Genomic DNA, 12,675 nt, shown 5'->3' with positions numbered 1-12,675 from the left:
CCATTTGCAAATGCAAGCACTTCCAAAATGAAATCAGAGCGAATTGGGCTGTAACGCAGGTGAAACCAGTTCACCTTCCTGTTCTGTGAAAAGAAATTGTAAATACTTCAAAATATATCTCCTTCTTCAAAGGAAATTCAGATTGGTTAGGCCTTTTTGAGAGGTGGTTATGTGATGACATGACTAGTCTCGCAGCATGCAGATATTATAAACAAATACTACCCAGTACCATGGACAAGAAATGGGATAAGAGTTCCTCCGTGCTGTTTAAAAAGGAATCCTTTGTTGTGCATAACAAGAGTAAAGTATGCTGTAAAATTTTGCCAGTGTTCTCTTTGGAAATGAAAATGTGTTGAAAAGAATGACCAAGAATTATTTGCGTGGAATAAACATACAAGCAAACAAAGTATTTAGTGGCTATTTCATGCCCTAGAACATGTTATAACTTGTCACATATCTGGCCACATGTACCCATTCACCTCCAACACATTACATTTTCACCCACATGTATGTATTGAAGCAAGTTTTATTGCAGTTCCTGCTTTCTTACTCTCTTCTACTAAACCACACCACACACTACAAACCATATAATGGGTGAAAGAATCATACACATTCTAGCTACCAAAAATTACAAAACTAAACCACTAATCACACTACATAAAAACCGAATCCAACTTTTTTTTGTTGTTGTAACTCACCCCCTATTGGAAACCAGTATCAGCAACATAGCAGGGGGAAAAAAAAAGAGAATGACAGTGAGTTATTGTACTAACAAGGTATTAGTTTCCAAAGTAATTATTTCCATTCTTAATTAACAATAACAAGATATAACATACGACAAAAACACATACACAAAAGAATATTCAAGATATGAGAATATTAGATGCAAGGCACAACAGAAGAATGATTGTGATACACCTGTTAATTAAACAAAGCACATTAACAATAAAACATTTTAAAGCAGATAGGAAAGTGAATATAATGCTAATGGAGAAGAAGAGCTATATTACTTCAAACACAGAAAAAGAACTAGGTCTTTCCCTCGTCATTAGCTGACACCAACTACAATAATTAAAATGCTTTGATTAAAAGTGAAACTGCTTTAAAATAAATTACCTAGGAACAGTAGGTACAGTTCCTGAGAAAGTGTCACATGAAAAGCTACAAAATTTTAGTATATCCAACATTTGACTCTTAATATGAATATATCAGACAAGTCCTATAAGGTAATTACAAGTGAATGACAATAAATAGTTACGTTCTCTGCTCTCTCCATCAATCAGGCAAATTTCCTTGAAAAGTAGATTAAATCAAGCTTTTCTCCTGGCAGGGCGCTACTACTCCACCACCAAGGTACTCTGTGTACCAGTCATGTAGCTGTAAGCTTGCGTTCAGGAGATAGCAGGTTCTAATACCCACCATCTGTAGCCCTGAAAATGATTTTCCAGGATCTCCAATTTTTCACAATAGAAAATGCTGAAGTTGTACTTGTTGAGTTAGTTGTACCTGAACACACTGAGCACCAGAGCGGTCTGTTGGGATCACAAGCTGAATTTTCCGTCACGCCACGGCAGTCGCAGGAACAGCTGAGCAAACACTGAACTTATTTGTTTCCTGGAGATCAGACGACTGCTGCTAAATGGAAATAACTTAAGGTGCAGGTCCATGTGGAAAATGTTGTTCTTGGGCGGCAATAAGAATAATGCTCAGACCTCTATACGCAACTGCTGTTCCCAGTGGAACATTTTGGTGACAAGACCACGGCAGTCAGTATCCATGCCTGGCAACATTTCCTTTACCATTTCAACTATTCTCTTGGAACACACACACATTTTATGATCATAATAGGATTAAACATCTGTGATATACAAAAATGTGGCTCTACAACAATGATCACATAAAAGCGCGCAATTGCATCTGACATTAAAAAAAAAAAAAATGATATTAACACAGATGCTGTCTTGCCAACTGTTGAAGCACGAATGACAAGAAAATATCTGTATTAAAGTATTTCCTATAAATGTGAGGGAAATTTGCCACAACCACTATGTGAGATCATTGGTCACAGTAGAACTTTTATGACAAGACAACAGTGTGGTCCCTAGCGACCACTATAAATATTGTCATAAAAAACACTTTTCTACTTGTTTAACGTCACACTAACCCATGTAAGGTTATTGGCGTTGTAAGGATGGAGAAGAGCTAGGATTGGGAAGGTACTGGCTGTGGCCTTAATTTAAGGCACAGGTCCATTTTCCTGGTGTGAAAATAGGAAACCACAGAAAACCATCTTCAAGGCAGCTGATTGTGAGATTTGAACTCGCTTTCTCCCGAATGCAAGCTCACAGTTGTATGACCCTCATTGCACAGTCAACTCGCTCAGTTAAAAGAAAAACAATCATTTATGAGTATTCATACAGTAGCCGACAGTTTCATACATTTAGGAAGAGAATTAAAAAAGCACACTCCAATGGGGAGGTTTAAGAAAAAATTTGTCTGGCACTCAATGCGTTAAGGGCATACTAGCTTTCTTCCTAGTCATGAACATTCCCCTACCGCAGCAGAGCACAATGAAAAATAGCCAATACAAAATATATATATTTTCCATTACTTTACAGACTCCAGGAAGAATTCAGAAGAACTGTACACTGCAGTTCCTTGGTGCGAGGTTAGGAACATTCACATAGGATAACAGTAACAGGTCAGTGCAGAATGTGGACCGAACAGAAATCAGAGAAGAGGATAAACCTGCAAATACTGTTTACCAATGACTTCCTTCTTTTTTTTTTTTTTTTTTTTACGTCGAACAAACACACATAGGTCTTAAGACAATGATGGGATAGGAAGGGCCTAGAAATGGGAAGGAAGCGGCCGTCTTTAGGGCTGCTGGGATTCGAACCTACTATCGTCCGGATACAAGCTCATAGGTGCGCACCCCTAACTGCACGACCAACTCGCCTTGTTTCTCTAGGTTTGGCCCTATATTACAGATGATTTCTGGGAAATATAAACATACAATTTTATCAAATTTTATCCAAATATAGGGAATATTTAGTAGATTATCAATGAAATTTACACGGGGAGAAATAGAGATCATATCAGTAACAACTAGAGTTTGTATAATAGATCCTGACATAGCTCCATAATTTAGTTGGTCTGGTTGCACAGTAAGGTTAGTTAGGAGGTCCATGTGGTCCAGTATGCAGGATGAAATCCCAGTACAGTCAAATGGAATTTTAAGAGAGGTTTAATACAAGGATAAGACATGTTAAGGATAATAAATTCAGCATTAAAACATGCAGCATACGAAAGAAAAGTGTATAACCAATGGGTAAAAAGCCAGCTGACTGTTCACAAGCATGTATGGCAGACAACTTGAGGGAGTCTTTCAACCATTCTGCATGAAGATGTTTTACTCAGTCGTATTGTGACAAGTCCTGGGTGAATCATTATGAACCAGAGAGTAAGAAACAATGGATGGAGTGGAAGCATCCATCGCCTATAGTAGAGAAAAATTTCACAGAAATAGGCATCGCTGGAGAAATTAAGTTGACAACCTATATTGGTGCACTTCCAGGAAATGGCTCAACTGTGACTAGTGCTAAATGCGTACCATACGATCAAAATGTCTGGCACTTTTCTCATAACAAGTATTGCTGCTTCATGACAATAGTCACTTGCACACAGCTGTACATACGTCACCATCAATTTGCATTTTACACCTACAGCCGGACAGGAGCAAATATGGTGGTCCCTCCCCATTTTCTTCAATGATTCCACCACTCCTCATCCAATACTGTGTTCCAATCCAGGTTGCACTGTCTTATGCTGTTTTGGACTAAGTCTATCCATATCAGTCTTCATCACCCTTTGCTTCTCCTCCCACTACTTTCACCTTTCCATAGTCTCTTTTGGTATTCTTTCACCACTCATCCTTTTAACATGTACAGTACACTCCAACTATGCCAGCTTTTCTCTAGTTCATCACTTAACTTCTATACTTTAGTTTCCTTTTGTGCTTCCTCATTGTTCCATGCACCATACTTCCAAGAATTTCTGCTGCCCATATTTGGCTCTCATATCTTTTAATCATTAACCAGGTTTCTGTTCCATTTGTTGTTACGAGTATGTAATACATATTATACAAGTGATAGTGTTGCTCAACATCTGCAGGTTTAATGTACTCATTACCATACACGTGTCCCCTGGATGATAATCACGGAACAGTGATCCCACTGCCAGACTAGCTTTATGATCTCCTGGCACAAAACATCAGAATGCAGAGTACAAAAGATGATTTTCAGAACCAACTACAATTTAAGAAGATTGGACCTATTATCGGAATATGTTGGTTAAATAGACAAGGTATAACCAGATCCAAATGCCAATGTTTATCACAAATACGGGACAGAAAAATTGATGTGGTTGTCATACAAAAAACATGTACAGCAGACAATGACCAACTTCAGTTGAGAGAGAGAATTTCAGGGTACTAATTGATACTTTGATTTTTATGGGTCCTCATGCATATGCTCTTGTAGTAATAATAATAATAATAATAATAATAATAATAATAATAATAATAATAATAATAACAACAACAACAACATCAACAATAGTTATTGGCTTTAAATCCCACTAACTACTATTATGGTTTTCAGGGATGCTGAGGTGCTACAATTCAGTCCTGCAGGAGATTTTTACGTGCCAGTAAATCTACCGACATGAGGCTGTCGTATTTGAGCAACTTCAAATATCACCAGACTGAGCCAGAATCAAACCTGCTAAGTTAAGGTCAAAAGGCAAGCACCTCAACAATCTGAACCACTCAGCCTGGCCATATGTTGGCATATTTGTTGTCTGGTGTTTTTCACACCTTTCAGTGCACTGTTGTCATTTTGTAAGCCCCAGCAAAAAATGTTTTCACATTTGTTCTCGTGTTTCTGCACCTTTTAATGCTCTCTTTGCATCTTTAGAAATGGTAGATATATTTTTAACTGTACCTGTGGACACACTATGTAAATTGCGCTCATGTCGGAAAAAATAATATCTAGTTTTTCCACATCCCTGTTTGATCATTTTTAGTGGTGTATTCAGTAGTACTTTTCTTGCTTAACAAGTTCTTCTTCCTTATCCCTTGCAGACAAGTCTTAATGAGGTTTTACTGCAGTTAGGGATTTTAGCAGCCGTCCTCGGAGGCCCAGGTTCAATTTTTGGAACAACGAGAAATTAAGATTGGTAAGAGGGCTGGTATGTGGTTTAAAAGGTACATGGATATGCCTGAAAAAAGCTGCTCCACCTCAGAGTGAGGAAATAAATTTATTATTTTATAGTACCTTTGAGTGCATACAGACATAATCAGAGCAAGCATTTCAGGAACGATCAAATATGGTGTTCAACATCACTAATTTCTCAAATAGAAGGAGAGAGTTACAAGGATTAACACTTAAAACATACCAAGGATTCTGTCTCCACTAGGTTTACCATACGTCCATTTTGTTAGATGGACACGTCCTCTTTATCGTTAGCAAAATACGGCGCCTGAGTGGGTATTCTTTTCAGGGTAAACATGTCTGGAATTTCCTATAGGTACTTTAAATTTTAAGTGTTAAAAAAAAGAAATAACCCCAATAGATATTAAAGTAAATCAATTAAGATTTAAATCATCATCTATAATTGATACATATACACAGTCTGTATAGTATAGTATACTATAGTATTAGTATTTTCATTGCTGAATTGTGGTGGGTGCAGTTGAGTTTTTCAACAGGGTACTGTGTGTGGGGTTGATATTTAAAAACAGAAATGCCAAAACGAAAATGCAAGAAGTTTACTGATGACCTTTCAAAGAAGTACAGTTCTTTCCAGAAGAGACGCGACAATTATGAAGTTGAATGCACTGTCTGCAGTGAGTACTTATATATCAATAGAACAAAAGAACTTGAGATTTGAAAGCCTATGTGAAAACTTCAGAATGCAGAAAAAATGTTCTGAGGAAAAAAATTCACATAGGTACCTTTTTCATAACTTTGATCCAGCTGAAGAGGCTTTAGCATTTCACCGTGTGAAAAACCTGTGTAAAATCTTGTTAATTCTAAGTTGCTGGGACGCAAAAATCGGACATTGAATTACGTGATTTTGAATTAACCGCCAACTCTTAATTCAGAAATGTTAACCCATGCCACATCACAAAATATTCTAAGACCCGTTACTGCATGCAATTAACATCGATTCACAGTTTAAACTTTTCAAATGCCACGGAAAAAAACTATTTCCGAAATGTATCCAACAAGGTGCATTTACATTAATCAAATAATGCACTTGCAAACACTGACAAACATAACCTCACGCAATGAAAGAAAAAAAAAAATCACACGATTCAAAGAGGACAAATTATGCTGGATCCCCTGTGCAAATGCTTTATTTCTTGGATTACTGTTTGCATTTTTTAGATTCCTTATACTTGCACAGAAAGTGGCCAATGCCCTCAAAAGATTGTGGCTTATCAAACTTTCCTATGACGAAGGGAGGAAGTCTCTCGCTTCTCTGCATTGCAAATTGCAGCACAGTACACTACTACAAACCTTATATGATTTCCGTCTGGCACTTCTCTCCTTAAAACCGTAAGTCCGTTTGGGTTCGGCATTAAAAGCAGTTTAATTGGCATTGACAATATTTTTTGGTGCATACAAATTTATTATATGAGCCACGTTTTTTCGACAATTGTCCGCATCGCCATTGTTCACGGATTATGTTTCTCCGCACACTGCGTGCTACATAATTACGATTTCACTCTAACTCAGCAAATATGAAGCACACTGTAGACACACCAAACTGAGTGAAAGTTCGGAAAACTACCCCTGCACATTCCAGAAGAGGTGTTCCATCATGAAGCGTATAAATTTTTTAATTTGAATTACTTTGTAAAATACTTTTTTTAAATGTAAAGGCAGTTTTGAATTAAAAGTAAATTTCGGTAATGGGACCAACATTGTTCTTCGAATTACGAATTATCCGTATTTTGATTTAAACAATTTACGTAACATGTAAAACCGTACCTCATATCTGGGAATGAAAGCTTCAAATTAGGCAGGATTCTGAAGTAACTAATGTTGAATTATCGAGGTTCTATTGTAGTTACAAAGTAACAGACTCTACTAGTGCTCTGATGAAGGAAGTTTCTCCAGACTCCTAAACAACATGTAAACTGTCCAGTGCTCACACAAAAATAGAAGCAATTGTAAACTCTGTAAACCCCCCCCGATGCTATTGATGTTGTGATAGAAACTTCACATAGACAGGTATTCCATTTTTTGGTGTAGCCACCGATTCATGCAATCGTTTTACAGTAAAGATGTTTCCACTGATTAATCAATACTTTGGCTGGGAAAAAAAAAAGTGGTATCCAGACTAAGTTTATGGACGTAAAAAATTACCCCAATGAAAGGCTCAAACGATTGCAGACTATGTTCACAGTACTCTTATTAAGTTTTATCTAATTGATAAAACTATTGCTTTTTGTGGTGATAACTGCAACATCATGTTTGGTAGAGTAGCAACTGCATATATAAATAATGTGTTTGCCAAACTTCGACAGTCTACAAAGTCAGAGCATATTGTTGTGGGTTGTCCGCCTCATACTTTAAATAACTTTTTGCGATGTATCACGAATGCTCTTTAAATAGATTTCCAATTAATTGAAAAATATTATGAAGATCAATGTACAAACATTAGTCAAAACATTTTACAACTTTATTCATCGTGACTAGATTATTTAAACATGTAGGATGAACAGCTGAATAAGTCTGAATGGTCCAATAATTTGGGAAACATTTGAACTTGCTATTTCAGTACATTTCAAAGGGAGAGAGTACTCACGATACAAAAGATTATGCTGATTTTTGCCTTCTACAGCAATTTCCCAAAGAAAACTAAACTAATAAGTGATGGCTGGTGAATAACGCAACAAGTATTGTTAAACAGTACACACTTGTCATGATTACAGCATGTAACAATTATAGGAGACATCCAATTATTCACATAATAGAGGCTCAGCAATACTCTTGTATTCTGCTAATGAGAGTGGCATGCGGCCATACTTGCTACAAGAAACTGCCTCCAGTAACCAGTATTGAAACACTAATGAACATTTTTATCATTACAGGGGTTATGAAGAGGGCAAAGTTGAGTTTTCTGTGATTATATTTTTTCACTGTAGACAAATGTTTTGCAGTATGTGTGGGAAGATTTGCTCTTTAGTTACATAACTTTTAACTTACTGTACATTATTCTAAAATTATGTAGGGGTAATTGTTTCATTTCTTGATATTGCAAACAAACTTCACCAGGGTTCCATATTGACTTACAAACTCTCAGTTTCAATTCTTACGAATTGAAATTTTACGGTCAACCTTTTGAATACCGTATGATTAAGCTCATAATTTAAGAGTAAGAATCTCTTAAATTGTGAGAATTTGTTTATCAAGTACTGAAAGCTGGACCCAAAAACTAAAATTCATAAGAATCAAAAGCAGGAGTTTCTTGATATTAAATCTTCATGGTTCTGAACAGGAATTACTGTGGCATTTCTATTTAGTTATTTCATCATGTATTCTTGTATTGTTTAGAGTTAACTTTTGTTGTATTTTTATTATTTTAAAAACTAATTGGTTTTTATGTATTTTTCTGTTCGTAAACTGTGTGCCAGCAGAATGGCTTAGCGCAGGCTACTTATGCCTACCTTGCAGTCATTACAGAGACCATATATCCCTACGTCCTGGCGCCATTGGCCCCGGAGGGCATTTGGAATACCATGTGACCACTGCTCAGCCCAAGGTCTGTAGAGTATGAGATACCATGAGATGCATGTCAGCACAATGCATCTCACAGGCCCTTATTCTTGACTTTCTTGGCCATCGTCAGATAGCTCCAGCTCCTCAAGTGAAATCACTGGACTCGAATCAGCCCTCAGATCCAAGTTTTGAAAAAAGATTTACCATTATGTGAATGTAATGCCAAAATTTATTAAAATAGGTATGATTAAACAGAAGGAAAAAAAAAAATCACTGGTTGTACGCTGTAGTAAGCTGTATTTTGAAATACTTTTGCCACAAGTTTCAATAAAAATTGTTTGCAATTAATGTAATGGTATGTTTTATGTGTAATATTTTAGCATACCTGGCCAAAGAGAAGACGTACCCTTCTAAATGGCCCGCCCACCCCTTACTTGTGCGTACATATTTTAGCATGAATGTGCATTTTCATGTAAAATGTAACATTTTCATGTAATAAAACATGGTAACCCTGGTCTCCACTCCCTATAGGAATGCTGACAACTTTTTCTTCAAATCTGTAATGGCTTATAGCTTCAAAGACGTTTGCCTGATATATCCAACCTAAAATGGATGTAATTAAAACAATACGTTCTTTACTGGACATTAACAAAATGCTGAACCAAATACTCCAATGGAAAAATTTGATTCACTATATAAACTATTGCCTATAAATCCCACAATCCAAACCATTTTAGTGCCTCTGAACGAATGTTTTCAATCGCAGGATCACAAAATTACATTTTCCAAATGACTTTTGAAATTAGTAGAAAGTTTACAGCCTATAATATTGCACAACATTAAACTTTTGTAGCAAACTAATTCTGCCCAATAAAATGATACCACACAAACAAAAAGAATGAAAGTAACAATCTGCAAATCATTAGTCATTGAAGGTCCAAATTAAAGGTCCCCACCTGCTCTTTCAGCCAAGCAGAATGCATTCTACTCCTGGCTATCTGCATCTTAAGTTCCACATCTTGAATGATTGTCTTCTGCTTTGTGTCAACCAGCAACATACGACCAGGTTTCAGGCGGCTCTGAGCAGCAATAACACACAAAAAAATAGTTACAGATTTGCATGTAAAAAGGAAATTCCATGAACTGGTTTATCTATTATGAAAGGTTTTTGCTGATAAAACAAAAATGACTAACAAATTACTTTTCATTTTAAATTATCTCTGGCATAACTAATACATAGAGAAGAGTAACTTAAGAAAATGTTGGTATAAACAAGACAGAAGAAATACAAAAACCTATAATATGAATTAAAATTTTACTAAAAAGAAATCAGGATGGAATCATCATCAATGTATTAAATAGTCAAATAATCCATAAAATTTTGAAGGTACATTCCAATTTACAGTTTATTCAGATATTTGGAAATAATCCTTAAAATTGAAATAACCACAAATCTGTTGGCATCTGAAATGATTTAAGAATGAAACTGTCATTCTCAAATATCTGAAAAACATTGACAATTCAATTTCATAAATTCAGATTTAACTTGGCAATAGATCTAATACATCTGTAATTCAAGATCATGATGTTCTCTTTGAAATAGTATATTCTCAATAAGAAATACACAGTATAACACAATGATCCCATCCACCTTCAACATTCAGCATCATCAGTTTGTATAGGAATGATAAGAAAGACAGTATACTAATCACCAGATATCTATAGTTCCAATGCCACTAAAAACATTTGCTTCTGGAAAGAAAAAGTATCCACTTTCAATGTCCACAGCTTGAGACAAAGTGAACACAACCATAAGCAAATCAGCACCACCAGCTAGCAATGGATATAATCACTACAACAAATTCTAGTTATCTGCAGTGCCTACTTGCTATAAGAACAAAACATATGAAAACCAAAACCAAATCAAAAGAAATCACTGCCTGTAAGTTCCTTCCAATAATTTGGCTCCTCCTGCTCCATCAAATAAAGCTGTCACTACAAATGCACATATTACACGATATCTATGACCTGAAATACACAGCTGAAATAAATAAAATGAGATGGATTATTATTGGCAGGAACAGATAACTGATGAGCAGTATACCTAATACTCACCACAAGGTAGAGTCTTCAGTCTTCAGATAAGTTACATGCAATTTAATAGTCAGTAACAGAGCTAAAGACATAGCAACAAAAGTGTAAATAGCTAAGTTATTATTCAACCTAAGCAAGACAACTGCATAAAGCCTTGTTTTACTATGTACATAGATCAATAAGGAAACTGTCACTGAATATAAAATTTACAGTATAAAAAAATAGTGCACCAATATAATTATATAGAGTTACATCAACACAGGTGCACAATGATATCTGGAAATTACATTTATATGCACAAAAATGTTTCAAAATTCTGGGTATGCTAGTCTCTTATACAACACGAAGAATACAGCGAGTCTGATTTTCTTTTACGAAAATTGGAACAAGCATGTTTTTTACTCCAATTTGTAACACCCATGAGAAAAAATACAAACAAAGAAAAAAAATTGTTATTGTCATGAATGCTTTAGAATTTAAAAGAACTGAATTTTCAAAGGAAGAAAGGCTCAGCATCAAACCTTAGCACCAATTCAATTACAATAAGAAATGTGTATTTACCAACCAGCTATGAGAATCTGTAGGTATCAAAAGGGAAAGATAACACACAAATTAAGATAAAGGAATATGGATGGAACATTGCAAGAATATCAGTGATAATCTACATAGACTTCAAGAGAGTGGAGAAAAGATCACTCTTTAGTTAAGAAAAGAAGGAATAATGGATAGGTACAAATGAAAAATACAACAGTATAATGTATAAGGCATAAAATGTTGCCACGAGCGTGTGCTTTTTCCCTGGATGTATATGCACCCATAGAATGGGCACTTCTGAGCTCACTCAGGTTTGCTCAACTAATTCAGAGAGTTCTTGCACCAGATTTAATGGCACTTCACTATTCCTTAAGGCAGCCTTAGCAGTTCATTTCCATGTTGCCTTAGAATGCCCTCTTCCTCTCTTCAGCTCTTCGATGGCAAGAGCTTTTTGTTCTAAATGGTGTTCATTTCTTCTTCTGATGCAACCATACTAGCAGAGCTGTTTTTCCTCCATTTTTCTGCTGATGGGCACAACTTTGAAAGATCCTTGCACATGCTCATTGCGCTCTTTGTCATGCAGAGTGACTTCCGCCGACCATCGCAACATCCGCATCTCTGCGACATGCATTCGGTGGTCAAGCTTCTTCTGCCTTGCCCAACATTCAGAATTGCACAAGAGAGAAGGCCAGACAGTGGTTTTGTACACTTTGCCCTTTCATTTGACTGGCATCCACATATCGAACACCCCTAAGAGATCACCATTTCATCCAACCAACACCAATGCAGTGCTTGACATCTGCGTCGATATTACCATCAGTTGTGATATTTGTAATTGTCTGTCATCATCAGTGATTCTCCAGCAAGGAAGACAGTGTTGTGTTATGACGTGCTCCCAGAATTTTATTTATACATAGAGAGAGAAAGAGAGAGAGTGGGTGGGTAGGTGGGATGGGGGTGGGGGTGGGGTAGGTGGTTTAATGCCTCATTAATTTTCACATTCTTGGACATCGCCCTTTTACTTGTGGATGGACACAAGAAACTTTGATGGAACTGTTCGGGCATTGGAAATCCAGCAAGGATTTTGTTGAACTATTTCATCAAGCACTCATTTCCTTTGGAACCTAGGACTTTCTATAGTTCAGCTGGAATATCATCAGGGCCAACCACTTTGCCGTTGTCCATCTTTGACAGAGATGAAATGGTGTATGGCTTTTAGTGCAAGGAGTGTCCGAGGACATGTTCAGCTCACCAG

General features: G+C 36.4%; 1 protein-coding gene across 1 annotated transcript in view; it reads right to left on the bottom strand.

The window, feature by feature from the left end:
* LOC136856759 (uncharacterized) overlaps positions 1 to 12,675 on the bottom strand; it is a 674,434-nt gene that overhangs the window by 288,304 nt on the left and 373,455 nt on the right. Inside the window, exon 12 of the mRNA XM_068224954.1 lies at positions 9,749 to 9,871. Coding sequence (XP_068081055.1) covers positions 9,749 to 9,871 — 123 coding nt within the window. The remainder of the gene's footprint in view (positions 1 to 9,748; positions 9,872 to 12,675) is intronic.

Source organism: Anabrus simplex, chromosome 1 (assembly GCF_040414725.1).
Source record: "Anabrus simplex isolate iqAnaSimp1 chromosome 1, ASM4041472v1, whole genome shotgun sequence".
Taxonomy (NCBI): domain Eukaryota; kingdom Metazoa; phylum Arthropoda; class Insecta; order Orthoptera; family Tettigoniidae; genus Anabrus; species Anabrus simplex.
Note: the sequence above shows the minus strand (reverse complement) of the source record. Positions and strands in the feature narration are given on the sequence as shown.